Raw genomic sequence first — 27,291 nt, forward strand, 5'->3', positions numbered from 1 at the left:
TGCCTTTCATATCAAATTCTTGACCTGATTTTTGTCCCAGTTTCTCTTTTTTATCATCTAGGTTTAGTTCTTCTTTAAGGAAAAAAAAAAAAAGCTAAAAAAATTCTAATGAAAGCCTACTAACTCTGAGTAATAGAAAAAGGTCTGTTTTGCTGAGAGAGTGACAGAATATTGAAATACCTGGTTTTATATTTTTATGTGGTTTTGGCAAGTGCAATGTGAAGGTGGCTAATGCGATACCCGACCTGGTCCTCAGAGCCAATGATAATTCCATATGTGCCACCTGCTACCTGTCAGGGTACACGTTCCTTTTCCTTTTTCCTTTTTTTTTTTTTTGGCACAAAGGTTACATTAACTGTGGATCTGGGTCTTTGTAGCAAAAGTGGAGGTGAGTCATTACGTTTGTCAGATGGAATGGAGATTGGCTGTAATTATCTGGGTTTCTTTTCTTCCGTCTCCCCTTTTTCCAACCTGCCTCTCCCTACCAAGTTTTAGGTGCTACCCACCAAAGCACAACACATCACCCTGAATTTGGGAACTGGGGACAGGCAGAGGAGAGAAAAGGAAAAAAGAGGGAGAGCAATGAATCACAGGAATAAACTAGAACTGGTGTTCGTGGAGAAAAATCCTCCTGCCAAAAAATAAAATTAGAGAAATTTCCCGGAATGTGTGTATTAGGGGAACAAACCCATTAGCCAAATATGCGGCCTTGTGAACTAACTGTTTGACATCCCAGTATTTAAGCCACGGTTTCTCTTTCTCCATAATAACTTGTCGGAAATGGCTCAAAAGCTAACTACACATGGTCTTGACTTTCTTCTACGAGTACTGTAATTTTGACTGTGCAGAGATGAAGAAAAACTAAAACAAAGTAGAACTTCTTGCAGAGTGCCAGGCCACATTCAGGGGAGAAGCAGGGAGACCCTCCATCCAACCGACCTGTAAGTCTCACCATTAAGCACTTTTTTGCTTTAGAAAAACAGACCCGCTCACAGTCCCTCACTACAGAGAAACCGAGTTTCTCATTACAATTATTCAAAATGGGACATGAGAAATCTGGAAGAAATACAACACAGTTGAATGATTTTTCTTGAAAACAAAGTCATTATTAAGATGTCCATAGCCATTCCCATGTCTTTTGAAAGAAAGTAATTCTTGCCTCTTCTTAGTATTATTATTCCAGCTGTTGTTACGTTTCTTCCAAGGAAATCACTGAAGGCACAGAAAGCTCCCTTTTTTTAGACTTTAAATTTTTTTCCTGAACCATTTAATTGTCTTGGATGGAGACTGATGTCCAGGGCTATGGTTTGGTTGAGAAAAACCGTCCAAGTGTCTTATGTTTCCAAACTACCCAAGTAATAATGTTACTTTAATAATGTTACTTTAGCTTGAAAAAAAAAATCGCTGAAGCCTTTCTCAGGTGTTTCCAAAATACTTTCTGCACTTGAAGTAGTTGTTGCAGGGGTCCCAGGAGGCAGAGGTCCCCTTCCACATATGGAGTGAAGGCCTCTGAAGTCTACATCTCTTAGGAAGACAGAAACAGCCTTCCGATCAGGCCCTGGCATCTGCTCTCAGCTTTGGCCAGGGGCCTCCAGGGGGCTGGTGTGCTTCTTCCCTTTCTTCTCAGCTCCCAAGATAGCTTATCTTCTAGGTTGGTTAAAAAAAAATAAAAAATGTCAACTGGCTGGTAGTGAAAGGTGTATTTGGTAATGAACCTGGGAAAACGGTTTCTCATTCTACGGGAGAAATTTCCACTTAAAAGCTCACTATAAAAAAGCTAAATTGTAATGATAGAAAACCAGGCACATTTCCAGTGGCTCCATCATTTTGGCCTAACAATCTTTTGGTCATTGATGTTAGCGACTTCAGTGAATGGCAGACCCACAGAGTCCTGGGTCTTCTCTAAGATGACATTCCTTTCTCTCTGAAGGCTCGCTAGCTTCCCCTTGCTGCTCACGCACTTCCCACACTACCTCTCTGGAGTCTCTCGGCTGCCTGGCGATTGGTCAGTCTTACCTTGGCCTCCCACGTTCCTGCCCTGCAGTGAATTCTCTAATAAATCTCCAACCTGTGCCCTGAGCTCTCCTGATCCCAGTTTATTTTTCAGGTCAAAATTAAACTTCCTTCTTGGTTGTCAAACTCTACAGAAAACTGTACAGTTTTCAAGTGCACAGATGCATATTTTTCTTTGAGACTTAACTCTCCAGCATTAAAGAGAGACCCTTCATTGTAATCATTACCGAATGGATACAGTACTAATGGAACTTAATTGTTTCCACTAGATGGATCTCGGGTGTTTTTGGCAGCCAAAATGAAAATGATTCCAAATACCATCAAAGGGGCTTATAAGCACCCAGCATGCACAGAGTGTTTTGATATACAGTGGAGTGTTAATATCATTATCTCTCCTAATACAACATACGGTTACTTTAATCCTTTCCCGCCTCTGTGATCTTGGAAGATCCGACGGATAGACGGCAAAGAATAAAACACTATACACAAGGAGACAAAGGGAGAATTAGTCCCCATCCTCTGGATGCGAATTTTTTGATTGTTTGAATGTTGGCTTCAAATATGTACCTTTATCAATACTGACTTCTGTATCCTCCACGCTAGTTTGAGTTTGTAGGCGACATCAAACATACCTTTTCACACATGTTCTTTCCAGATTTTTTTTAACACTTACTTAGCAGTTTATAGAAGGAAGTGAATGATCTCCTCAAGCTGCTTACAAATTAAAAAAAAATCTGTGCTTATTAATTATGCAGGATTAGTCTAATTATAATTCAGCAAATTAATTAGCGACAGAAGGTGTTCTGAAACATTGGAGTACATTTGCATGTTAAATGGAGAGGCTAGTCTGTAATATATGTAAATTTATGCATGGCTTCATAGTTTAATTTAAAAATTTGCAGCTGCATATGGTATGGGAGCAGGTGAAAAGTCAGTTTTAGTTTAATGATGCTAACAAACATTGGACGGTGTCCTGTCTTAGCAAGAGAATGCACTCGTATTTGCTAATCTATGAATCTGTCATAAGAATATAATGTTACATCGATGCTGAAGCTCAAGGTCATTAGTGAGTGAACTCATAGGTGCAATAGCTATAAACTGCAAACTGCAGAGAGAAGGCGACGCCGAGAGAGCCCAAACTCTGAACTTCGTTCCTCCCTTTCTCCAGTATAATAGGTGGGTTCATCCAGCCAGCCTCGCCGCTGCAAAAGCCATGTTCCAGCGCACAGAAACGGGCATCATTTTGTATCACCAGTATCTATTCTGGCAGGTGGAAAATAGTTGTCCAACCTTGATTCCCTTTCCAAATATTCACATTTGCGCTTCATTTCAATTTCCCGGAGTCGTGGGAAAGTTATTACCGAGTTAGGAATTAATGGTAGGGTAGAGAGTTTTACACATTGGCCTCAACCATCTGGCAAAACAGTAAAACCAGCGGACCAGGCAGCGGCAGAGGGCTCCCGGTGTAATTGGTGTTCACTGCTCAGCGTAGCATAGAGGAGCTTCTGGGGGAGGGCAGAGCCCGAGGGGGAGGGCGTGGGAGGGGCAGGGCCGGCCAGCAGAAGGGACCAGCACCCATTAAACTGATGGCTGGCTAATAACTTCATTCCTCTCCTTCCCGGGAGGAGCCGAGGTACTAGCAGGCAGAGACTCTGAAGTCTCACTGGAAGATTTTGTTTTTGAAGGAAGTCTGTGATGCCATTCAGTTTTGCTCCATCTTTCTTTCTTTTCTGGATGAGAAGGGAGAGGAAAGGGAGGGGGTGAAGGAGAAGATGTGAATTTGAAAAAAAAAAATGTATAAATGGAAAAGATGGAAGTGTGCACCTCATCCAGAGCCCTCCAAAGACACTTTATGAGAACAATTACGGCGACAAACATGCTCTTGGTGTTGTGTTCCATTCCGATTCAAGCCCAAAGAGTTCAATTATTATTTTCATTAATGGTGTCAGATTTTCATCTGAGTGCAAAAACAAGGACTTTTCCTTAGAGATTTTTTTTTTCCTCCCGTGAGCCTCATGGTGCCAAGTAATGGAATCCGGGAGAGTGAAGACATGTCTGAATACAGAAGGGAAAAAACAAAAACACTCATATAGAAGCCCTAGTCCTCGGAAACTGGAGTGTGTTGCTGGTTGGAAATAAGCTGAGAGTCCAAGTAGCCCCCTTGCCTTCGCAGCTCAGCGGCTGTTTGCAGCCCGTTGCTTGCCGCTGGGGCGATGGGAGACCATCACTTCAGAAGAAATCAGGAAATGGCTTTGAAATGAAGTCTATCGATACAGAGTCAGAGTCACACAGTGGGGGAAGCCGCTCCCTCCTGGTGCCTAAATGAATATAGCAGATCCTGCTCAGGAAGCAGCATGTTTAGAACGAAGGATCTATTGCCAAACTCAAGTGCCATTCCCGGAGCTTGTCATTGGAGTGAATGTCGTTAGAAAATGATTCCGTGGGGCCTGTTGCCAGTTAGGAATCCGCAGGTTGAGTACGTAGCTCTGAATTCTTGTGCTGACCAGAGTTTACTGAAAGCAGTGATGAGGACTTTGACTCTCACCCCCCATCTTTTGGTGGTGGTGGTTTTCCATGCAATCTGTTAGAATGCATTAACGTCGTGTGTGTGTGTGTGTGTGTGTGTGTGTGTGTTTCCCTTTTAACATCTCTCCCTAAGGATTAGAGAAATTCTTAGACTACATATCAATATTGGAGAGAGAACCACCGCAGAAAGAACCAGGTTTGAATTTGTGGCAATCCCGCCTGGAATAATTTTGCTTGGAAGTTGGGTTGTTTTAAAACACAGTGGGAGAGAAAGGCCCAGTATAGGGGAGGGGGCTGTACGCACGTCCAGAGACGGGTGAAGATGCTGACTTACCATGTGCCAGGTTTTACCCAGACTCTAGATGGATAAGCAGTTCTCACTTCTGGCCTCAGAAGCTCCCTAATTTGTATAGTAAATGTTAAATAATAATAACTACATTAATAATATCGAAAGCTTCGAGATCATGAGGAAATGGCTTGATGGGGACATTCCTGTTAGCTGTCACATACAAGGCTGAAATTATCTGCTGCCAAAGGAATTAGCTTTCTGTTCTATTTAAAAATCTTTGTCATAGAAGATCCTCCTGTCCCTTGAGTAATGCTTTCAAATTTTAGTTTTGGTGACTTGACTCTCAAAAAATGTTTTCCAAGATTTAATCCAACCTCTTCTATTACATATTTGATTTCTGGTTTTCCCCCCTTAGAGTCTTGATGGACAAATGACCCTAATCTTCCTCATCTCCTGAGCACTCTTTTATGTTTTTTGTAGAGGGCCTCACCATCTTTGGACCGTTTGGATTCTGGGGAAGTCTTGCTCTCTGAGCGTCTGATAGACTTGCTGATTTTCCTCTGCATATTCCAAAGCAGCCACAGAATTTCTAGAACAGGGCATCCCAATGAGGAGTGGGAGACATTTTTGTTTCCTTGCTGTTTTGGCAACCTGGAGAATGACTCTGCACTTGTTTGCAGATTAAATGAAAGAAAGTGGCATGATCAGCATGGAGATTGGGAGGCACTTGTCCCCAGACACAAATGGCTGCCTGGCCACGTGTTCCACCTTTTCCTTCAAGGGGAGCGTGGCTGGACTCCTGCCCCAATGACATTTTGCTAAAAACCAGATAAGCTTTTCCACCTGGGGCAAGTCACCTAATCTTTGGGTCTTGATGGCCTCCTCCATGAAACAGGGATGTGACCTTGCTCCCGGATTTGGGAGGATCAAGTGAAATTGTTCATGGCAAACAATATGAGTCTATTGAGTACAGGCTTTTACTAATTGTTGTTATAACTGTCACCGTGGTCCTTTAGCCAGGAGGAGGTAGGGAGGTTGAGTGTAGATGGAAGTAAGAAAATTTGATGCTTCAAAAATTTCCGTAAACTTAAAATCTTCACATCTGAAAAGGCCTTTCATTGAAATAATTCAGGTGTATAAGTTTTATGACACCATGTCCCTTCCTTAGGAATATCTGAAGAAATTAAAGAGTTTATACCTCTCTGTTTACATATTTAATATTTATAGCTTATGGAGTTATTTAGATAAATGAAGTAGATAGAACATCCACTTTAAAAAATGAGTGCAGTCATCCCTTGGTATCTACGGATATTATAACTGATGCTCAGGTCCTTGTGTATTTGATTTTGGCCTCTAGAAGCCAGTCAGTGAAAACTTGTAGAGCATCTCTCTCCAACTGTCTTCTTGGGCCTTTGTGCCAACCACCACCATCTTGCGAAGCAGATCTCAAGTACCAGCACTTCATTCTTCTTGCAAAATTACTTTAGGAGGCAGCAAGAGCCCACTGGAGCTTGAACCTTCAGGGTCTCCTCATTCGGGTGGACGCGAGTCAGCGTCTTTGCAAGACCCTTAAGCCTCAGTGTCCTTTCTAGCCTGGGTGGACACCTCAAGGATCAGTAGATCTTTCAAGGTTCCTCTTCTTTGAGCCAAGGCGGGGTTTGCAACTGTCCTTTTCCTCACCTGCTGCTGCCGGGTTTGGATTCTGTACAGGGCATTTATGGGGAAAGAAAGCGTGTCCTTTCTGTTGTTGGAATGTTCAAAGAGGAGGCTACCGTGAAGACCTAGGTTAAAGCTAGAACACTTTGGTTGTGTTTTTCACTGGTTGTAAGTGGAAGCCAGTCCCAGGGGTTTTCTCCTATCATGGAAAGCCAGGCGAGCTGCCACAGGACCATGTGCAGGCTGGGAAAATGCACCAGTGGGTGTATCCATCCGGCTCACTCCTTGCCTCAGGGCCAGAGCGGAGCTTGCCTAATCCCCCAAAGGGCCTGAGTTTATTGAGAGATCTGGGAGAGAAGAAAGGCAAGTGTCCATTCCTTACCAAGGCCACTCTGTGATCAGGCTTGTCCCTACATCTGGTGGCTGAAATGGTAGAAGAGCGCTTTAAGGAAAGGGCTGACTTCTTTTCAGAAGCACCAAAAAAGTCAATTGTGTTTTAATTTGTTGAAGTCTAAAAAAAGGAGGTTTAGCAGCTAATCCAGATAAAAGGTATCTTCCTCACAAATCAATGGACACAGACCTTTAGGTACCCACAGGACTCGTGAGGCTACTTAACGTGGATACGTGGCTCAGCCTTAGAGATCCAGCCTGATTATGTGACCACTGTGGCAGATAAAGAGGACCAGTGCAGCATCTTGCTCCTGGCCCCGGGAGAGTGTGAGGTATTCCTGCGTAGGAAGTGCGGCCCTGCATAGCAAGAGTCGTTTCCAGGGTAGGAAAGTAAGTGGTTTTGTTTTTGTTTGTTTGTTTTAGTGGGAATAAGGAACTAAGTTTTGAAGTGAAGGTATTTTACATGGAGTTAGGCTCTGTGTACTGGTAGCTGTTGCCAGAGCTGCCTAGTTCTCATTTCTCCCATACGCATCCCTGGCTGGTCTTTTCCTTAAATGAAATGTTGGTGCCTTCCACTGTGCTTGCCTGGAGAATTTTTTTTGCATTAAAAATTTTAAGAAAGGATTCGATCGTGGGCTTCAAATTGGAGGCAAGTTGAATGGTCTCTTCCATAAATCCTGAGAAATACCATGCTGGGTTTTGTGATAGTCAGATCATTGGTCTCAGTTCTAGACTCTTCCTAGACTATTAAGTAGTTGGTGCTTCCTGTGGTTTCCAGGTCCGTCTGCCCCTAACGCTGGACCTTAACTCTGCATCTGAATTGTATGACTAGTTTGAAACTCAGTTTCTATTTAAGATGGGGGCAGGACAAGCCTAAGCCACCTGAGTTTTGATATGTTCTTGAACAGTGCAGAGCAATGACAGAGATCGAGAGGAGAGCAGAAGAGACTTCTTGGGCACAAGGCGATCTGCTGGAATCTCATTCAGATTCAGAATCAGGGTTACCAGATTCATCTCAGACTTGCAGAAGCACATTTAACTGATCTGGTTGTGTGTTCCACGAGGCTGAGCTGTGTCCCTGTGTCTGAGCCTTGTGGCATGCAGAATGCACTTAATATGTGTTGATTAAATGAGTAAATGAATAGATTCAGTTTTCAATATTAAGCAAGTACTCTTTCATAACTGTCTTTGACATGGTATTTTCCTCTTGGGTGCTCTTATTCTTAAAAAACCAAAATCCTTCACTTGCCCCCCTGATTTATTTTCCTTCACTCTCCACTCGCCTGCCATTTTAGACCTTTTTTTTTTTTAAGTTTTAGTGGCCTTACTGAGATGGAAATGACATACCATAAAGCCCGCAGTTCAAATGTATAATTCAGGGGTTTAAAATATGTTCAGAGCTAGGCAACCATCATCCTGACATTGGAGTAGGAAACAGAGAAAGCCAGATGTAGCTGGTAACCAGAAAGGTCCAGATTCCAATCCTATGTCCACCTCTGACAAGCCCTGTGATCACTGCGAATTCCTTCGATTCTGAGGTCTTCCTTTTCCCTGCTATAGGACATCTCATGATTCATAGGGTTATTGTGAGAATTAGATGAGTCATTATCTATCAAGTGGAGTGCAGAGTCCCCTTATCCAGGGCTTTACTTTTAAGGTTTCAGTTGCCCATCCTCAACTGGGACCTGAAAATATCAAATGGAAAATTCTAGAAACAAAGAGTTCATAAATTTAAAATATCTTTTTTTATGACATGCTGTTATAACCATTCTATTCTATTATAGCTATTGTTGTAAATCCTTTACTGTGCCCAATTCATAAGTCAATCTTTATCCTGGGAGTGAATGTATAGGAAAGGACTGGGGTTTGGTTCTCTCTGTGGTTTAGGGCACCCACGAGGGTCTTGGAATGTATTCCCTGAGGAGAAGGGGCTGCTCTCCTTGTTCAGCAAGTCACCTTCCCCTGACCCTGTGACCCCCGTAGCCTCCGATGCAGACCACATGGGATGGTGGGCAGGGACAGAGCGGCAGTCTTCCTCAAGCATCTTCCCCTGCCTCAGAAGCACAGAAGACGATCCCGAGGGACTGGACCCTCTTGCCCAGCCACCTGCCATCAAGCGCAGGGCATGGCTGGCTCTGGCCCAGAGATCACCCCACATGCCATATTTTCCGCCAACTAGCCACCCCCTTACTTTTCTTTCACAGTCTCGGTGGGTTTGACCCATCTCTCAGAACCCCTGCCCCTGCCTGCCACACACCTACCCGCTTTATCTCTTTGTCTTCTGCTGGTTCTTTTCTCAAGGTCCCCTTTCTGGAGGGCTGTCAGTTCTGCCCATTTGCTTTACAATCATAAAATATTGATACTAGGGGAAACCCTAGAGATAATCCAGTGAAATCCTTCCTTTCACAGTTGAAGAAACTGAGGCCTGAGATGTGTGGGACTTGGTGACATCATTAGCTGGTGGTGGGTCAAGCCTAGCATGTTTGAATACATAGTCATGGAGAGAAGAACTGCCTTTTGGTATGTGATACTGCCTCAGTGACCCGGGGGGACCTGATCGAAATCTGAGGGTTCAAGTTCACATTTTGACCCCATCCCTTCCTTCCTCCTGATCCATAAAACAAGAATAAAATGATCACTGTTAGGGCTCACTCCTAAGGAATGCAAGGAAGTCTTGCAAACTGTAGCATGCTAAGTGGTCGTCATATTTATGTTGTCACCATTGTTTGGAGAAAGTGGAAATAACTCCTATCCCAATGAGAATCTATCTGCACATTTGGTCTGAATCTTGTAATTCATTTCGGTTTTCCGTTTCTGAGTGGAGAGAGCTGATATTTTCCAGGCAACCCTGGCTTTGGAGGACTTGAGACCCAGGGGATTCTGAGAGCATTTGTTCCTTGCAAGTTACCCTGTGGCTAGTAGATGGTATGAACAGTAGAGGGTTTGGTACCAAGACCCTGAGCACAGTGCTTGGGAGAGTGGAGAGGAGAGGGCTGGAGGACATTAGTGAAGGAGAAAATCAGATGGTCAGTCAGCCCAGAACTTCTTTTAATTAATTTTTAGATGCACTTATAAAAAAATTAGCGTCATGATTTCTGATGCTGACCATTTAGAAGCAGCCATTATATGTTACATTATTATATAAACTCCCTCTCTCAGACCCTCTGTCTCTATTTCTCTCCCCCCCTACTCCCTTCCACCAGCCTTTCCCCTTTGTGAGCCAAATGCTAGGTCTTACAGGCAGGGGTCTGTGTAGGTTACAAACTCAGCCCCCAAACAAGCGAAAGAGTAACGGGGTGTTTTCCATCCAAATAACTGTTAAGGGTCCTAATTTAAAATGAATAAAGCCTTTCACCAGGCTCCGTGTTTCCCTAAATCAATTCGATTTTATGTAAACATTTATCTCTTTTGCACTTTCCCACCTACCACACCATTCACATCATAATGCCTTCGAGAACATTAATGTTTTCACCAGATACGTTTTGGGGAAGGGCGGGGGGGGTCGGGAAGTGTGGTACACAGAACGCGTTATAAGCAGTCCAGCTGCAGCCAAACTTTCCAAAAATCGAGGAGTAAAAGAGAACAAGCACTCAATTGGGCTTCGGTAGGAGAAAGATAGAAATTGCTGCCAGGGGTCTTGGGGGCGCAAATAAGATGTGGGTTGGGGGCTATTGTTTGGAAAGACTTGCAGCCAGAAGTGGCCAGCTTTCAACACATCGGCAGAACATCTCTGAGGTGGCTGCAAATGACTGACATGAGCATCCAAATATTAAATGCTCCCCCTTCTAAACAGAGCATGCTTGATTTCTGCTCCATCTTTACTTCCATAAAAGCAGCTCTCCTTCCTCAGCACTCCAGTTGCTACAGGCAGACATTTCCCCGCTCCTTCCAAAGCTGTGGCAGGTTGTGAATTGACACACGCACCGGCAACGCCAGCCACCCGCTCCGCCTGGTCCTTCTGGAGCATCTCTGATCAAGACCCTGACACGTCCGTGGCACAGAAAGCCACGCCTGACCTCCCACACACCCTCTGAAAGATGGAAAGAGAGAAGGGAAAAGCAGATGTTGTAAGACAATGAAAAGATATTTAGCCGTTACTTCCAAATTCACACCCAACCTTAATCCCAGATCCAGACGAGAGAGTGTGTGGCCAAATGTTTTTAGCAAACAAGAGTGAAAGAGCCTCAGAGCCTCAGATACAGAACAGACTCCAAACAGTCAGTTCCCCTTCTCTGTCCGTCATTGTTTACTGTTTATCTTCTCATCAGGTTTTTTTTTTTTTTAAGTGATACATACAGTTAATTGGAACGCTCTCTAATTCTTTTGTGTGATTGTTAAAACAATAAAAATAAGCAGAGGGTCACCCTGAGAGCGTTTCACTGACAGATGCTGTAAAATAGAATTTTTGGAAGCATTGTTGATTTCTACTTATTTTTGTTGGTAAATCCCAGGGAAAATGTATATCGTTTCCTTTAAAGTTCTAATTCAAGGCATGGATGTGAGAGTTCTGGAGGGACTTTGGGACTGCGGTAAAATTTCGTTGTCATAGTAACAGAAAGGGAAATAGGCCTCACTCACCTGGGACTTGAGTGCGGCAAAGCTGGATTTTTTTTTTTTTTTTTTTAAGGAAAAGGACTCTGCAAGTGAAATAAATGAAAAACTTACTGCATTTTGAAACAAAATTTCAAATAGGAGCTAGGTGAATTGTTGCAAAGACCACTTTTGCCATTTTTCTTCGTTGATGTCGTCCTCTGATCCAAGATGTCCAATTTTAAAATTTAGGAGAATATAGACTTCAAAAATATGTTGTACACACTCTGATAACTTCAGTCTGTGATTCCATGCCTTTGTATTTTTCTGAGAATCCATCGATGGTCTGAAAGGACAGTCACACTTGATATTCACCGTAAAGACCCCAGTGCAAACCTACCCAGCCAACTTCGTCTTTGGCTGTTCACATTTCATTTTCTGATTTTGTATGCTTTGGTGTGAACACATCACGCCCCCTTCAAGGGTGAGCTTGAAGGCGTGTGTGCCAGCAGAGAGCCAAATGTGTGGGGAACCCCAGGATTCGGGGCCATGTCCTGCCATTTTTAAACCCGAGGAAGATTTTCTGTACAGCAGGGGTCACTGCTGTGTTTGAAGCCTTTTTTTGCACAAGGAGTGCTGTAGAAACTCCAGCCCGTGTACAAACCAGAACCCAGCTTGGGAACCACTTAACAATCCCCCACAGTGATGGAGATGCGGGTGCTGGGCTTGGATTGAAAACATCCAAATTTGCAAATTGCAGAGGGTCAACCATGCTCCTCCCCAGGCAGGGCTGGTTGAAATTCCCCAGACCTGAAATACAATCGCTTTTCAAATCCAATCTAATAGAATGCAGATAGAGTCGCCCTTAAAAAATGTTTACTGAAAAATGTAACACGTTGCTTTCTCTTCACAGATTCTTTTTAAAATTTTTCCTCAAGTGCAATCAGAATTGTTTGAAAACAGCAGGAAACCCAAGGGACATGAGACGGTTTCAGGTAAGATCTCGCCTGTTAAATAAGTCATCCTGTTTTCTCTCTCAGGCTCTCTCTTTTCCTTTTTTTTCCCCCCCAAAACCATTACTCACTGATACTGCCAGCAATACAAAAGGTAACTCTAAATGATAACTCTCCCTGCCTGGGTGGATGGGTTCTTCATTTTGTAGTGTTTAGGTTTGGGGCCTCCATTGCCAAATCCCCACGGGGAGAGGCACCAACCCGTTGCTGGAGATTTGATTTTAAGCCCTCGGGCTGCCCCTTGCACACACAGCTGCCCACAGCAGGAACCGTGTTCTTGATATTCAGCCACCTTGGGATTTTTCAAAGCCGCTTCTCTGTGTTTTCTGCAAGCAACAGCGCCTGCCTTCCTCTCCCTCCGATTAACTATTCAGTGGTCTGTCTCCAAGCCTGTTGGAAAGCAGCAGTCCAAAGCAGCCGTGGTCACTTTAAGACCGCAGCATGACAACAAGACCCACGGGACGGTGACCCAGCTGCCTGGCAGTTAAATCTGCCACCGGTTTCATCACCCTTGCCACTGATGTACTGAGAGGAGCTAATAAAACACAGAGCAGAGCAAAGAGCACGGGTTGCTGCTGGGAGCAAGTGCCACCCCGCTCAGCCCCCGTCCTTACCCTGTAAAGGACCCACGTTTAATTCACCAAATGGCTTTGCTAAGTACGTGGCACTCCCGTCTCCACAGGCAAATGAGAAAAGTGCCCAACAATGGTATTCAAGCTGGAGACTGGGAAAAATCCTTGCAGCAAAGTGAGAAATGGTCTGGAAGATGGGTCCCCAGGCTTCAGGCGAGGGCAGGGCGGCTCAGAAGGTTAGGTAACTTGCCCCTGATCCCACAAGAAGGTGGCGGAGCCGGGAGGATCTGTTCTCAAATCTCCACAAACCCCAGGTGCACGGGAGGCTGTCGCTGCTGGATCTAGGCTTTGCCATCGCCTCCTTGAAATCCCTAAGAATTTTTGAACAAGGAGCAGTGCGTGTTCATTTTGCCCAGGACCCCACAGATCACGTGGGTCCTGCCTGTCCCTTAGAGAGCTTCTGAGGCATGGCCACACTCAGAGAGGTGCTTGGGAACAGAGTCAGGAGAGAGAGTTACCAAGGTGGCTGGGGAGTAGCTCAGGGACAGCACACTTGCCTGGCATGGAGGCCTCGGGTCCCACCCCTGCACTGCAGAGTGAAAAACAGAAGAGTTATAGGGGAGGCGGGCACACATGAGGCCAGTGAGGGGTGCTTTGAAAAAAATCCTCTCATTCATTCTTTCATTGTATTACAGTTGTGGAGCATTCTTGCTGTGACCAGGACTTTTTTTTTGGTATGGTTATAATATTTAACACTATTGCCAGGTTCCCTTAAAAAAGTCAAGGCCCTCCTCTTAGCACGCAGAATCTTCCCCTGCTCTACAACCAGAAAACAGAAACACAAATCAGCCTTCTTGAGGATCCAGCAGGAAGGGATGTCATGCACCGTGGAAACCTCACTGAACTCACTCTTCCAAAAACAAAGTTAAATAATTTTAGTCCATAGAAGAGTAAAATTCTCAAGAATCTCAAAGAGCCTTCAGGACCAAAGCTGAGCTCCATTTCTGGAAGACATGCAGGGGAGGAAACGAAGGCAACAGCTTGAATTCTTACTCTACCCTAGTCCCTACCACCGCTTTCAAGGAGTTTTAAGTTTGAGAACGTGCTTATCAATGGGAAGAGCTTTGAATAGAATCCCGTGATGTTGTATTTCTCCCAAATTTTAGGAATATATTCCCAAAGTCCATGCATGCTCCACTAGTCTTCACTTCTTCAGTTCTTTACTAAGATAGGTTTTCCTTGTGCCCAAGTTTTTCACTGGCTTAAAATAAGTGTTGCTGATATCAAAGCGATGAGGTATTTTCATCCTATCTGAGCATATTTGACTTTTGCAAGGACAGGGGAAACTATAAAAACAAAGTTTGTGGATTGTGTTATTTCTAGAATAGAAAGCTAAAATCAATTTTGTCTGGCATCTTTTGAGTTTAAGGTGAAATTCATACCACAGATAATTCACCATTTTAGCCACCTTACAGTATACAGTTCAGTGACTTTTAGGACATTCAAGTGTCGTGCAACCATCTCCACCGTTGGATTCCTGAACATTTTCATAACCCCAGAAAGTTACCGCTGGCCTCCCGATTCCTATTAGCAACCACTAATCTACTTCCTCTCTCCATGTTTTTGTCTATTCTGGAAATTTCATGTGAATGAAGCCCTACAATAGGTGCCCTCTTGCACTTGGCTTCTTTCACTTAGCGTAAGGTTTTCAAGGTTCACGCATGTGAATTCAGTGCTCTTGTTTTTTACAGTGGAATAATAATGCATTGCATGGATAGATCATCTTTTATTTATCCATTATTTAATTAATGAACACTTGCATTATTTCTACTTTGGGGCAATTTTAAATAATGCTTCTGTGGATTTTTGTGCACAAGTTGTGTTTATGAACATATGTTTTCTTTCTCTTGGGAATATGATGAAGAGTAGAATTTCTGGATCATACGATAACTCTAACTTATTGAAGCACTAACAAACTGTTTTTCACAGTGGCCAAACCATTTTACGTTCCCACCAGTAAGGTACCAATTTTCCTAATTCCTCAACAACACTTGTTTTCTGTTTTTTACAAAACCTGGCCCTCCTGTGGGTGTACAGGGGTTTTATCTTATTGTGGTTCTGTCTATTCAGGTTGACCAAAGGGGCCGAGCCTTTTTTCATGTAGTTACCATTCATTTGTGAATCTTATCTGGAGAAATATATTTCTATCAAGTCCTTTGCCCACTGTTTAATTGGGTTATTTTTTCCTATTACAGTTGAATTATAGCAAGAGTTCTTCATATATTTGGAATACTGGGTGCTTATCAGATATGTAATTTGCAAACTTTTCCTCCCTTTCCATGGGTTACCTTTTCATTTCTTAAATGTCCTTTGATGTACAAAAGAATTGGTGATTTTTATGCTGTGCTCAGAGTCTATTAAGAATATATCCTTCGATGAAAGCTCTTTTATATGGAGAAAGCTATTATGAAAAAGGCTTTTCTATGTACTGTGATGGTCAATTAAGAAACTTGGATCAAGTTTCAAACATGAAGCAAAGCCAGAGACAGTAGGTAGGCATGGTTATGAGGAAAGCAATCCAAGGGGACGGTAAATTGTAGGAATTCCTGGAATATGTATCTCATTCACAATGACAAAGGTAATTGTTTTTAACCATGTAGACAAATGTCAATTCTTTACTTTTATTACATGATCAAACATAGGCTTAATATAAAGGATTCTTTGGTGACGATTGGATCGAAACAGAATAGAAACATAGACCATTCTAACAAAATCATGAACTCAACCTCACAAACAGTGGGGAACCTGGACTCTTTTATGTTTGAGACTGAACCAATCCTCTTTAATTCAGTTGAAATTCTAAGTCGGACAGGACATTAAAAAATACTTATTGAAACACAATGGGTCTTAGCCCGTTTCTGGTCCAAATCCCTCTGAGAATCTAGTAACAGCTGTAATCTCTATCCCAATGAGAAACTACATCTAAACAAAGTTTTGCTTAAGTTGTGCTGATTTCCCAGACCTATTAAAACATCGCTTAGGATTCCACGGGTTTCTGACGTCAAGAAATACATCCAACATCACATGGCTGTCCTTGATGTGAATCGACCCTTAGTGTTGATCCGTCCACCCACACATTCCCCCACTGCACACGCGCTCTGGGTTTTCAATGCCATCTGCTCCCAGGTGATCCCTGCATCCCTATCCTCAGGTTGTGCCCTTCTTTGAAGCTGCAAATATACAGCTCTGTCTCCCTCCTGGGCATCTTCCCTCCCATGACTAAGGAGCACATATTCAAACAGAACTCAGTTCTTACCCCTGATCCACTTCCTCCTCTTTCATTGGCAAAGTGTTGCTTCCTTCTCCTAAGTATCTGTTAAATCCATCTCTCTTCCCAGAAACCATGATGGGCCCCTCTGCTCCTTCCTTTTCTAATCTGCCCTCAGCTCTTATGACAAGTCATCTTCTAAAGCATGTCATGAACATCCACTGGCTAAGGACACACAGCTCAGGTTTGGAAAGGCATGTCCAGTAGGACCCTTTCAGGATCTTTTTACCAGGCAAATGGTCCACCAGGCCCATCTCTGGAAGTTTCCAGAGGTCTATCACTTACACAGGCCACTGATGTCCACTCTCTGGGAACCTTCTTACCTGTTCACCCCTCTCTAACTTGAGACTCCCTCAAGACCACACGTGCCTGTCACGTCCCTGGCGAGGCATTTCCTGGCTTCCAACAGAGCCTTTGGCTCCTTTGTGCCAGTATACCGTTCTCCACAGGCTTCTCCCTCGCCTGTTGCCACCCTCTCTGGCAACCAGGGTTTGTCCCTCCAGTATTCTGTGTGCTGCTTGAAGCTGATTGGTATGTTTTATTTATTTTTAAGAGGAAAGGGGTGGGGGGAGAAGGAAGGAAGAGACAATACAAGTTTTTCAGGGTCCCCAAAGTATCTAAATCCATGGATCATGCCTGTAGAAAATCACTCTGCCTTCCCTGAGATGGAACAATGAAGAGAAACACCTGGATTAACAACTTTTTGAAGGAAAGAAAGAGAAATATATGTCCAATGTAAGCTGACCATCCTGGTTATTTATTTTTTATTTTTTGGTACCAGGGATTGAATTCAGGGGTGCTCAACCACTGAGCCACATCCCCAGCCCTTATTTATATATTTAGAGATAAGGTCTTGCTAAGTTGTTTAGAACCTTGCTAAGTTGTTGAGGCTGGCCTTGAACTTGAGATTCTCCTCCCTCAGCCTCCCAAGCTGCTGGGTTTATAAGTAAGCGCCACCACATCCGGCTGCTTTGACCATCCTGTTAAGGCATAATGAACCCCATTCTTTATTTCTCTGCAATGTGAGTAGAGAGTGGTCATTACAAAATCCAGGAGAAAATCCAGCCCAGAAAGAAAGTCAAATACATCATCATTCCCACATTCAAATTATAAAATACAGTAGAAACACACAATTTAGGGCTCACTGTTGCTAACTTACTGGCACAGATAGGCCAGCAGGTGTTCCAGGTCATAACAGAATCTAGATGCACCCATTCCATTATGCCTTCTACCCCCCCAGCATTGCTAAAGACATTCCGTGTGCCTGACACTGTGCTAGGTGCTGGAGACACAGCAGGAGCAACTGAAATAAAATGCCCACCTGCAAAGGGCTTGTCTTCTCGAGGAGAACACAGAACACCTGAGTGATTTGCATAGCCGAGCTCTGCTTCTCTGTGGTCCTCCAGGAACGTGCCTGAAGACAGTGGGCACAGAGCTGTGGTCTTTGAGGAGCCTGTTGGACCTTGGCAGTGTGGTCGAGGGTGGGTGATGGGGAGTTAAATGACCTCACCATCACCATAATAGTAAGTGCGCCTACTCTTCTGAAGGACTCTGCACTCCAACCAGTATCCTCTACAATATCATGTTTTTTTTTTTTTTTTTACTTGAGGCTGGACTATGTATATGAGTCCTGGGTACCAAGTTCTAACCTCATGAACGAGACTGTTTATGAAAGACATGCTCCATGTAGGGGGCTATGGGAGGGTGTATTTCCAGTGAAAGGCGAGTCGTTTCTAGGACCTGTGGTGGGGCATCCAGGAGGACTCCATGGGGTCGAGGGGGAGGGTTGGTGCTTGGGGGACATTCCTGGCAGATCTACCGCACCTCAGAGGAAGTGGGAAGAAATGTATGGTAGTGGAGAGAAAGGGAGTGATCTCCAGGCTCTGCCCCGGAAAGGACTGACTGACAGCCACACTCCGCCTAGGCACTCCGCCTAGCTGGATGCCTCCACTGCACAAGAACGATGGGGAAATTAATGTCTGTGACAAAGACACCTAGTCCACACAGCTGGGCGTTAGCCATTAGTCTGTTTTACTAAACGATACAAGAGCAAAGGGCACGGCTACTCATGTCTTGGCATGGGGCCAAGATCCATCCAACAACCCCTTATGATTTTTTTTAAACCCCCAGCTCTTATATAAAACTTTTTAATGGCACCACCATCTATTTTCCTTAAATAAAAAATGTTGAATGTTTCTCTCACACCCATTGAAGAGGGAAACGAGAGTTTAAATTAACTCCAAATGGTAAAAATTTAATACAGCTCCAGCTGCCTGCAGGTTTCTTCAGTTCAAATCTTTCAGTTTGGGAGCTGCCCAGACGCTCTGTGATCTCACCCAGCATTTGCAAGTGACTGTGCTACTGAGCAGCAGTTTTAAAGCATATAATGAAAATCACTTGACTTATGGCCTCTCTGATCAACAGGTGAGTCCATTATCTCCTGGTAAAACAAACCAGATAGTCCAAGTTAAAAACACACACACACATACATACAAATTATCTAGTTGGAGTCAGAAAAAAAAAAAAAAAAAAAAAACTCTGAGGGTCTGAGTGTCTTTGACTCAGTTTAATGCTTCAAGCTCAGGGAAGGCTTGCTGTGGGTTCCTTCAAGATTGCTTTGTCAGAATAACCCTCTGCCTCCCCATCCCTGACTTTTGGTGTCTCCAATGGGGAAAAGAATCAGGGGGATACAGTGTTTGATTGACTTACATAGGAAATGTGTTTTGAGTTCTTTGTGGGAGAGAAGGGGTTGGCATGAAAACGGGGAGCTGCCCAAGTGACTTTTAGGAAAGGGCTGTGCCAGCCTTGCAGGTAGGTGGAAACAAGCCAAACTGCTCAACTATTTTAGGGGGCTCAAATAAGAACACTAAAACCTACCCCTGAACCCGTTCCAGGGCAACCAGATATAGAACCTTCTGGAACACAGAGCTTTCTTGGTTCTGCAGAAAGAGTGCATGGGTTCCTTAGCTGCTTAGAGGGGCTTCTGATTTTTGATGGCTGACAGGTGATTCATGAGTTCCCTGGGGAGAGAGTTTGGTGGAAGATGGCGGAGCCAGAGAACTGCATCAACTGTGTTATATGGCTCCCCTGGGCTCCCCTAACTTTTGCTAGTAAAATACGGCCCTTGGCTATAACATCCCTCCTGGCATGCATTTCAGATGGGAAAGGCAATGGGTCCAATGCAGGAGCGTAAACGGGGCTGAAGTGGCAAGTCACTGTGGCTTTGAGGGGAGACAGGTGAAGGACCATCAGGCTCCCCAGTGACATGAAAAGCTGGCTTTAGAAAACTGCACCTGATTTCCGTACATATCCAACTGGATATTACAAAGCAAGCTCTTTTAGTGTCCCCCACTCACCCCAAAACCAAATTTGCCAATATATGCCAGCAGAAAGTTCTTGGGCATACGACTCTAGAATCTCTTTTAAAAAGTTTGAGGATAACCATCTCAGTTGCCTGGAGTGGTACTCTCAAATTTATTTATTTTTTTCCCATTTCTTCAAGGCCCATCTCAATTCCTGCTTTCTCAAGGACAATGTCCGCTGCTGCTCTCGAGTTCAGGTTGCTTTGTCTTACCTCTTGGCCCATAGAGCATCCAGTGGCCGCCTGGTCCAGTCCTCCATGATCCATTACTGTGCAGTAATATTTTCTGATTATGCCTCGTGTTGTTCTGCTCCATCAACCGCACGGTAAACTCCTTGAGGCAGCAACAGTGTTTTCTATAAACTTCCACCGCATGCAGTGTCCTGCCTGGGGGTTCCATAAATACCTGATAACTGATGGAGACCCAGCACTGCCTGGTTACCTACCTTCTCAGGCCTTGTCATTAATGTCTGGTCCCCTTCCTTGGTACCAACAATCCCAGAATGCCCCTTGTCTGTCTCCATGGAGATCAACTTTGTGTTCTCCTGTTTGGGACTTGATACTTCACTGAACAGAAAATTTAGCCCTGGGGAATGGGAAACAACAGATATTGCTAAGAATTCTGGGAATTCCTTTTTTTAAAAAAATGACAAAATCCATGCTTGTGGGGTAGGTGTTTAAAGGTAATTTTGGAGACCCCGGAGTCCAGTAACAAAGAAGAATCTGGGCTTTAAATCTGGTTTGAAAATACGATGTGTGCCAAGAATAAAGTGGTAAGGAGAAACCAACTGCAGTAGCCAATTTGTTTGTTGTTAGCCTGGGTTGAATTCATGGAGACTTAGACAAAACCAAATCAGTGGATTCTCTTTGTCTGTGGTGAGATTAGCCAGTGTATAAAAACCCCCGACATCTATTTCTTCTCACTACGTGGACTCCCAACTAGCTCGCCCACGATAGCCAGAAGTCTGTCTTGATTTTCTCTGTGGCTTTAATGGTCTCTATGTCTCTCCTCCTTCCACAGGTGGAAAATAAAATCCCACATAACAGTTATGCCTTGGGAAAGCTGAAATAACATATATAGCAACTGAACAGTTATAAGGGAAAAGCACATCATGAATTTAATTCCATTTCCAGATGTAAAATGTCATAAAGAATTTTTTTCCATACTTGGCAAAATAACAGGAATTTTCGAGACCATTTTATGTAGCTGGGCGTACGCGTGTTCGTGAGTACCGTATCAGAGCCTTCCACGTCGCGTGTGCTGTAGATGCTACGTGAAGTAGCTTTCCTGAGGCCCCACACTGAGCTAAGGGGCGTACGACCCTCACCACAGTGGCAGGAACCTGCCGCTGACGGATGGCAGAATTTGGTGTGACTTCAGGGCAGGAGCTGTGGACCACAGTGGGGAGTCTCTAGCCAGTGTCCTTCTACTGGCTACAGACGAGGCCAGCGTCACCCGTTTCAGAGGGCAGATGGGGTAGGCATCGCACACATTTTCCATCCTGACTCCTTTAACCCTCCTCATGTGAGACTTGGGGTCTTCTTAGGAACACCTGGGTGTGAGCTGAGACGGGCCGAGCTGGCCATTCCTCTGACTCCCCTAAATCACACACTTGGAACTTTGAGGAGGATAAACAAAACCAACCACACAAGTGTGGTGCTCCCAAAGCCAAGGATATCTCAGAGCCAGACATCGGATAACCCAAAGGCGGGAAAAGTCTGTTGAGTACAAGTCCGCGTCCCCCACGACATCCTTCTGACACCAGGCACCCTGCTCCTCGGTGGGAAAATTAGCAGCCCAGGCAGATTAACAGATGTGTCCACCTAAGGGTTACTCCCACGGTGGCCTTTTACGGGCAGGAAAGAGCTCTTTACAACTCAGCTCCTGCTTTGTATAAATTATTAGGGAGACGTGGGAGAATGTTCGAGTAACGAAAAGAAAAATAGAGTTTGGGAAAGCCAATCAGTTTTCGTGAGTACTTTCAGCAACTGCTAACGTCCTCTTAGATTCTCCATAGAACTTTCCTGCCCTTTTCGAGGAGAGGCACAAGCATTTTCTTTGTATTTCTCTTTCTGCTCCCCTGCCGGGGGCTGGGTGACTCAAAACGAAACTGCCCACATCACTCCCGGCTCAGTCTGTGCTCCTGTAGCTGGCCTCCCCCTAACGAGACCACAGTCAAGCAAAATAAGGAACAGCAAGAAGCACACACCACTTTCGCTTTAAAGAGATGCAAGCAATTTCAATCGATTCCAACCCCTCTCTCCTGGAAACTTGGCTTGAAGGTGTGGCTATGAATGAATTGCTTGTAGCTTTTGTGTTGAATGGAAATGTTTCCACTGAGGAGACCCAGTGGCTCCAAGGAGTTGGTGTTCAGGTCCGGGGGACTCGCTAGGAGAACTTGGAGCTGCAATACAGATGTATCAACCCTGAGAAATAAATGAAAGTTGTCACTAGTGTCCGCAGCAACACCCAGGGTCCATCCCTCACAAAATATGGACATCTGTATTCCTAATTGGCATTCTTTAGGGCTGCGCCAGCAGAATGACAATGCTGGGGGAGTTTGACAATCTTACAGAAGACGAGGTCCCAGGTGGAGGTGACAGGAAACATTGATGAGGCACGGAAGTTCTTTTGTATGGAATAATCTCCAAATGCTTGTTGCACTGCTGGCGATTTTTAGTGTCAGTTACCTCCAAATGGCACCCTTATCCCTCCTAAATTTCCTCCTGTTAAAACAGATCAGTTTATGATCTTAGAAGAACAAGTGGCGTTGGACAGTTACGTGGTGGGAAGACCATTGGTGAAGATGCATACAAATAGTTAACAAGGTAATGGTAAGAAATGTTGACCTTGATTTGTTTAGCTAAGATGTAAAGATTTTTGAAGGTCAAAGGTGTCCTTGTGTAGTGTTTTGGAGTCTAACTGAGCCTGACCCTCTAACATTAAGCTGCTGTGGCCTGCAGTTTTGAAGAGTGAAGCAAACCAGGGGGAAAGCGAGAGGGGGGAGAGAACAGGAAATGGAGTGAGGTGTTTCAGGAAGTTGTCAGGGGTTGACGGATTGATTCCAGATGGAAAGGGTCAGCCTTCGTGACCCAGGAAATACTCACTAGGGGAAAGAAGTTGGCTTGTGGAAGGGGAAGGCCTGGGAGTGAGATGATGTTGGAATGTACGCCCCACTTCCTTCAATCCTAAAACATTCAGAAATTTTAACTTCTCCGGGTGGAAGAATATCAGCGTTGTCATCGTTCATCAGAAAACGGTGAAGGGAGTTGATGTCAAAGCTCTGACTCAACCAAATGTATTTTCGCCTCTCTCACCTTGTTTGTTCTTCCAGAAGTAGAGGGAAAGTGTGCAAAAATCAGTGTTCAAGTGTGAGTCTCCATGTAGGGGAGCAGCCGCCGCCCAGCTTGCCTGGTTTCATGTGGTGGAGTTTGTGGATTAAGTCCATTACATTTTGAAAAGTTGGTTTAATAGCAGCTTTTCTAGGTGCCTCACAGCCAAAGATATTTAGAATATGAAAAACTGGAACTCGCCTCATATCTATACACACACACACACACACACGCACACACGCACATACATTTGGACGTAATTTAAAATCTTGTAATAAATTTTGCAGACACTGAAATAATTCAGGTTAATTCCCTTGCTGTCATGACAGGCCAGTGCTAGCCAGCAAGAGATTAAAATTTATTTCCATTGTTAATAGAAAATAATGAAGTGCATCTGAACCACCAGGGTATGTCATTCGGGAAATGTTCACTTTGGAACTAGGTCTCACTCCACCCAAACGGACAATGATGAAATCCGCTGGCTCGTGAAAGCCCCATATTTTGTGGCAGGAGCATTAATGGACAGCATGACAAGAAGCTTGTGGAGTGGATTAAAGTGGGCTCTGAATGAGTGCTTCCACACGAGCCTCGGGCAGGGCCGGGTTCCCCTCAGCGTGCCCGGACACCTTCTTAGCGAGGAAGCCCTGGAGCACCCTCTCATTCTTGTTTGGGGGACTTCTGGTTTGTGTTCCAGCATCCAGAGCCATGCCTTTGAAGAGCCACTGGCATGCACAATCTGTCAGCTGGTCCAATTCCTCTTTCCCCCCTTCATTCTGTTATTTCCAGAGGGTAAGCACGTACCTCCACATTCACCTGAACCGAGACCGTGAGGTCCCGTCTCTCCCCGGGCTGTGCCTCCATCTCCTACTGCTGAGATCTCTCTGATAGGAGTCTCTGCCTGGGTGCGCTGGCCCCAAGTGGAGGATGACTCCGCTTGACGGTTGCCTCCACAGGATAGGAACTATCTAGAAGGACTTTTCCCAGACGCTCACATGTGAACCACAGACACAATTGAAAACAGACCACAGGCTAGACAGCTCCATCCCCGAATGGTGAGCAATTATATGGGCGATAATTTTCTGAATGACAACTGAGGTTCCTTGAAGTTTGTTCTTCGACTCCCGGGGCCTGTCATAATACCTGGCGTGCAGCAGGAGCCCAGCGAATACCTGTTGAGTTGAATGATTGAAACCCACTTACGTCCATGTAAGACTTCACATGCGCGACATCGTGCCCACAGAGTGAGGCCGCATGACATGATTTGTGGGCTTATGGGTCTGAGGGATTCTTTCAATCCTATTACATTATAAATATGAAAATGTTAAAAGATGCCATGTAAAATTCCATAGGCCAAAAAAAAAAAAATCAGAAAAGTGTTGCTTTGTGAGAGGTGGGGTTAGGATTGACTGCAAATAGACCCAGTAACTCTCTGGGGAAATGGAATATTCCATGTCATGAGAGGGGTGTAAACTGTAAATCGGACAGCTACGCTCCATGCATTCCAAAGCATGTTGATTTTGTCTGAAAAAAAACAAACAAACAAACCCAAATCTGTGGTCAACATCCATTTCTATGGAATTTCTATGGGGGTAAGACATGGGCAGTGGTATAGATGAAATGAGATCAGCCATATTTTTATAACTCTTGAAGCTGGATGGTGGGACCTAGGGATTCATTATGCTAGTCAATTTTGTTTGGAATTATTCATTATAAAAAGTTTTTAAAATGCTCTCTAATTCTTCCATATTAGGAGGTAAGAAAGGGTCAAGTTCTTTCCCACTCCGCCTTCATTTAGGAGGTAAGAACGGGGTGGCAGGGCAATTCCAAGTAAGATATCAACAGATTTCATCTGGGGCCTGGGTAGGAGGGATCATTCTGAAGCCTGTTCCTCATTATGTACCCATTCAGTGCCCGTCCTCAAAAGGTCTGTACATATGTATGAATTTGTATGTAATGAGTTCCTTTCTCAAAAAAAAAAAAAAATTGCCATGAATAAGCGCCATGATCTGAGAAGCAGCCAGTCCAGGCCCACTCGGCTCCCTGGGTGGAGTCAGTGGGTGAGTGTGGTGGGCCACTCTCCTCTGCCTCTCTGCTGGCCTCCCTCTCCTCTGCCTCACTCTGCTGGCCTCCGCCCCTGAACTTCTCCCACTCAGACCTGCTGTGCACAATGTGGAGCTCAATTCAATTCCATTCTTCTTCTTCCTTTCACGTGTTAGTATCTCTTTCAGCCTGAAAGTGGCCCTCTGAAGGTGGGGGCCATGCTTTTAACTGCTGGTCCCTTGCCTCCTTGTGCCCTTTTCTAGAACCTTGCCCAGAGTCTGGAGCTTGGGAAAGTCTCCCTGGGAAGTGTCCTCTGCCTCACAGACGGGTCCGAGAAGGCAGGGGCAGATAGCACAGGGCTCATGCTCATTTGGCACGTCCCGAGCGCTGTGCTGAGTGTTTTCAATGTATTATCTCATTTTTCCTCCTTTTATCTCATTCAGTCCAGCGAGACAGGCAGCATTGTTTACGTTTTACAGATAAGAAAAATTGAGATTCAAAAGGGTTCAGTAATTTGTCCACGGTTTCGTGTCAGGGAGCAGCAGCCTGGGATTTGGATTCAGTCTGACTCCAGACCCTGACTCAGCCAGGACTCCACACCCACCTCTTCCCCTGCCTCCAGTTAGATATTAAATGTTCTGTGTCTTCGAAGCTCAATTCCGGGAACCTTATCTTCTCACCGACAGTGTGAACATCTTTGCTGCTCTTCCCTGGTGGGTGGGGATGCCACAGACAACGGGCTGGCCCGCATCCCAATGCCCAGCATGATGTCAGGGCACATTGGAAGTACCAGGGACCCTTCCCCAGTGTGGAGAAGTGACCTTCCAGCTGGTGGTTCCGTCCCACGTTCTGGGTCACACCCAGCGGGCACTGTGGTGCAGCAGCTGAAGGCCCTGCCTGGAAGGATGGTCCCATCCTTCAACAGAGAACTGGGCTCCTAGAGCCAGCCGGCAGAGGCCAGTCTTCCCACTTGGGGACCCAGGCAGAGTTTGAATACGAATGCACAACACCACCAGGTCCCGGCTGCCCCTGTTTTCCCATCAGCTTCTTCTGGATCCTAGGAAGAGGAATCCTGTGGAACTGTGAAGAACACGGCCCATCCCTGAGTCCCGCCTGTCCCCTTGGTCACATGGAAGGGTGGCCAAACAGAACTCGGGGGCATGTGCGGCTCGAGGCAAAACTCACCCACTGTCACGCTAACTCCGCAGGTGGTGCTGTCGACCACGGTGAACGTGGACGGACACGTGCTGGCCGTCTCCGACAACATGTTCGTCCACAACAACTCCAAGCACGGCCGGAGGGCGAGGAGGCTCGACCCGTCGGAAGGTAGGGCTGTCTGGGCTGAGCCGGGCAGGCGGACCAAGTCCTCCGCAAGTTTTCTTGTTTGAATTTCAAATTTACGTCTGGGAGTCAGAGTGGGAAGGTCCACTGAGCCCTGCGGGTTTGTGAGAGAAGCTGTAAACACCGCCGGCTCCGGGCCCTCCGCTGCCCCGGGTCTCTTCCACTCTGCTCTGTTTTTCTTTTTGCTCGACGGGCATCTCAGGCAAATGTAGGCCCATGACATCTTAGTTAAACAGGAACGTGGTCGTGCCAGACGTGTATGAATAAGTGTCAGATGTGCCCTTAAACAGACTGTGCGCAAAACAAAACAATGTGCAGAACGAAACTGACACTAATTGGTTTTTGTTTGCTTGAACAAGAAGGAACCGCGGGCTGCTCTGGGTAGTTTTCCAAGTGCATTAAAGTAATTAGAAATACTGGTAACTGTTAAACTTCAAGTTGTCCAAAAAATTAAAGTGTATCGATGAACGTAACTGACAAACCTAAGGAAATTCCATCTCGCCGTTCCCCTCCCTTCTGCGCACCCCGTCTCATGGTGGTGGGGAGACCTTCTAATCTAGAATGAGTGACCAAATTAGGCTACTATTCTAATGTGCTGTTTTGCTATACACTGCCCCCTGGTCCCCGCCCCCAACTCGGCCCTTAAAATGTATCTTGTATCATTTTAAATAGAAATTAATGAACTGAAAGAAAATGATTGAATCAGTAAAGAATTTGGAGTGGTGTTAATGCTCCCACGGTGGGCATTGAAAGGGGAGAAGAAAACCCCAGAGTTCAGAGCTGGGAGCCCCTCGCGTTTCTTTTGACTGATTGGATGTGATTGACTGGCTGTTCAAAGGGGGCTCATGTTTTTGGAGTCCTGCCAAAGTTCTCCTCCACCTTTGACCCTGTCAACTTTG

General features: G+C 45.0%; 1 protein-coding gene across 1 annotated transcript in view; it reads left to right on the plus strand.

Annotated features, from left to right (window-relative positions):
* The window catches only part of Ebf2 (EBF transcription factor 2), a 180,164-nt gene that overhangs the window by 115,780 nt on the left and 37,093 nt on the right, over positions 1-27,291 (plus strand). The window contains exons 7-8 of the mRNA XM_047549273.1: positions 12,318-12,399; positions 26,260-26,377. Of these exons, the coding sequence (XP_047405229.1) occupies positions 12,318-12,399; positions 26,260-26,377 (200 nt within the window). The remainder of the gene's footprint in view (positions 1-12,317; positions 12,400-26,259; positions 26,378-27,291) is intronic.

The sequence above is a fragment of the Sciurus carolinensis genome, chromosome 4 (assembly GCF_902686445.1).
Source record: "Sciurus carolinensis chromosome 4, mSciCar1.2, whole genome shotgun sequence".
NCBI classification, from domain to species: Eukaryota; Metazoa; Chordata; class Mammalia; order Rodentia; family Sciuridae; genus Sciurus; species Sciurus carolinensis.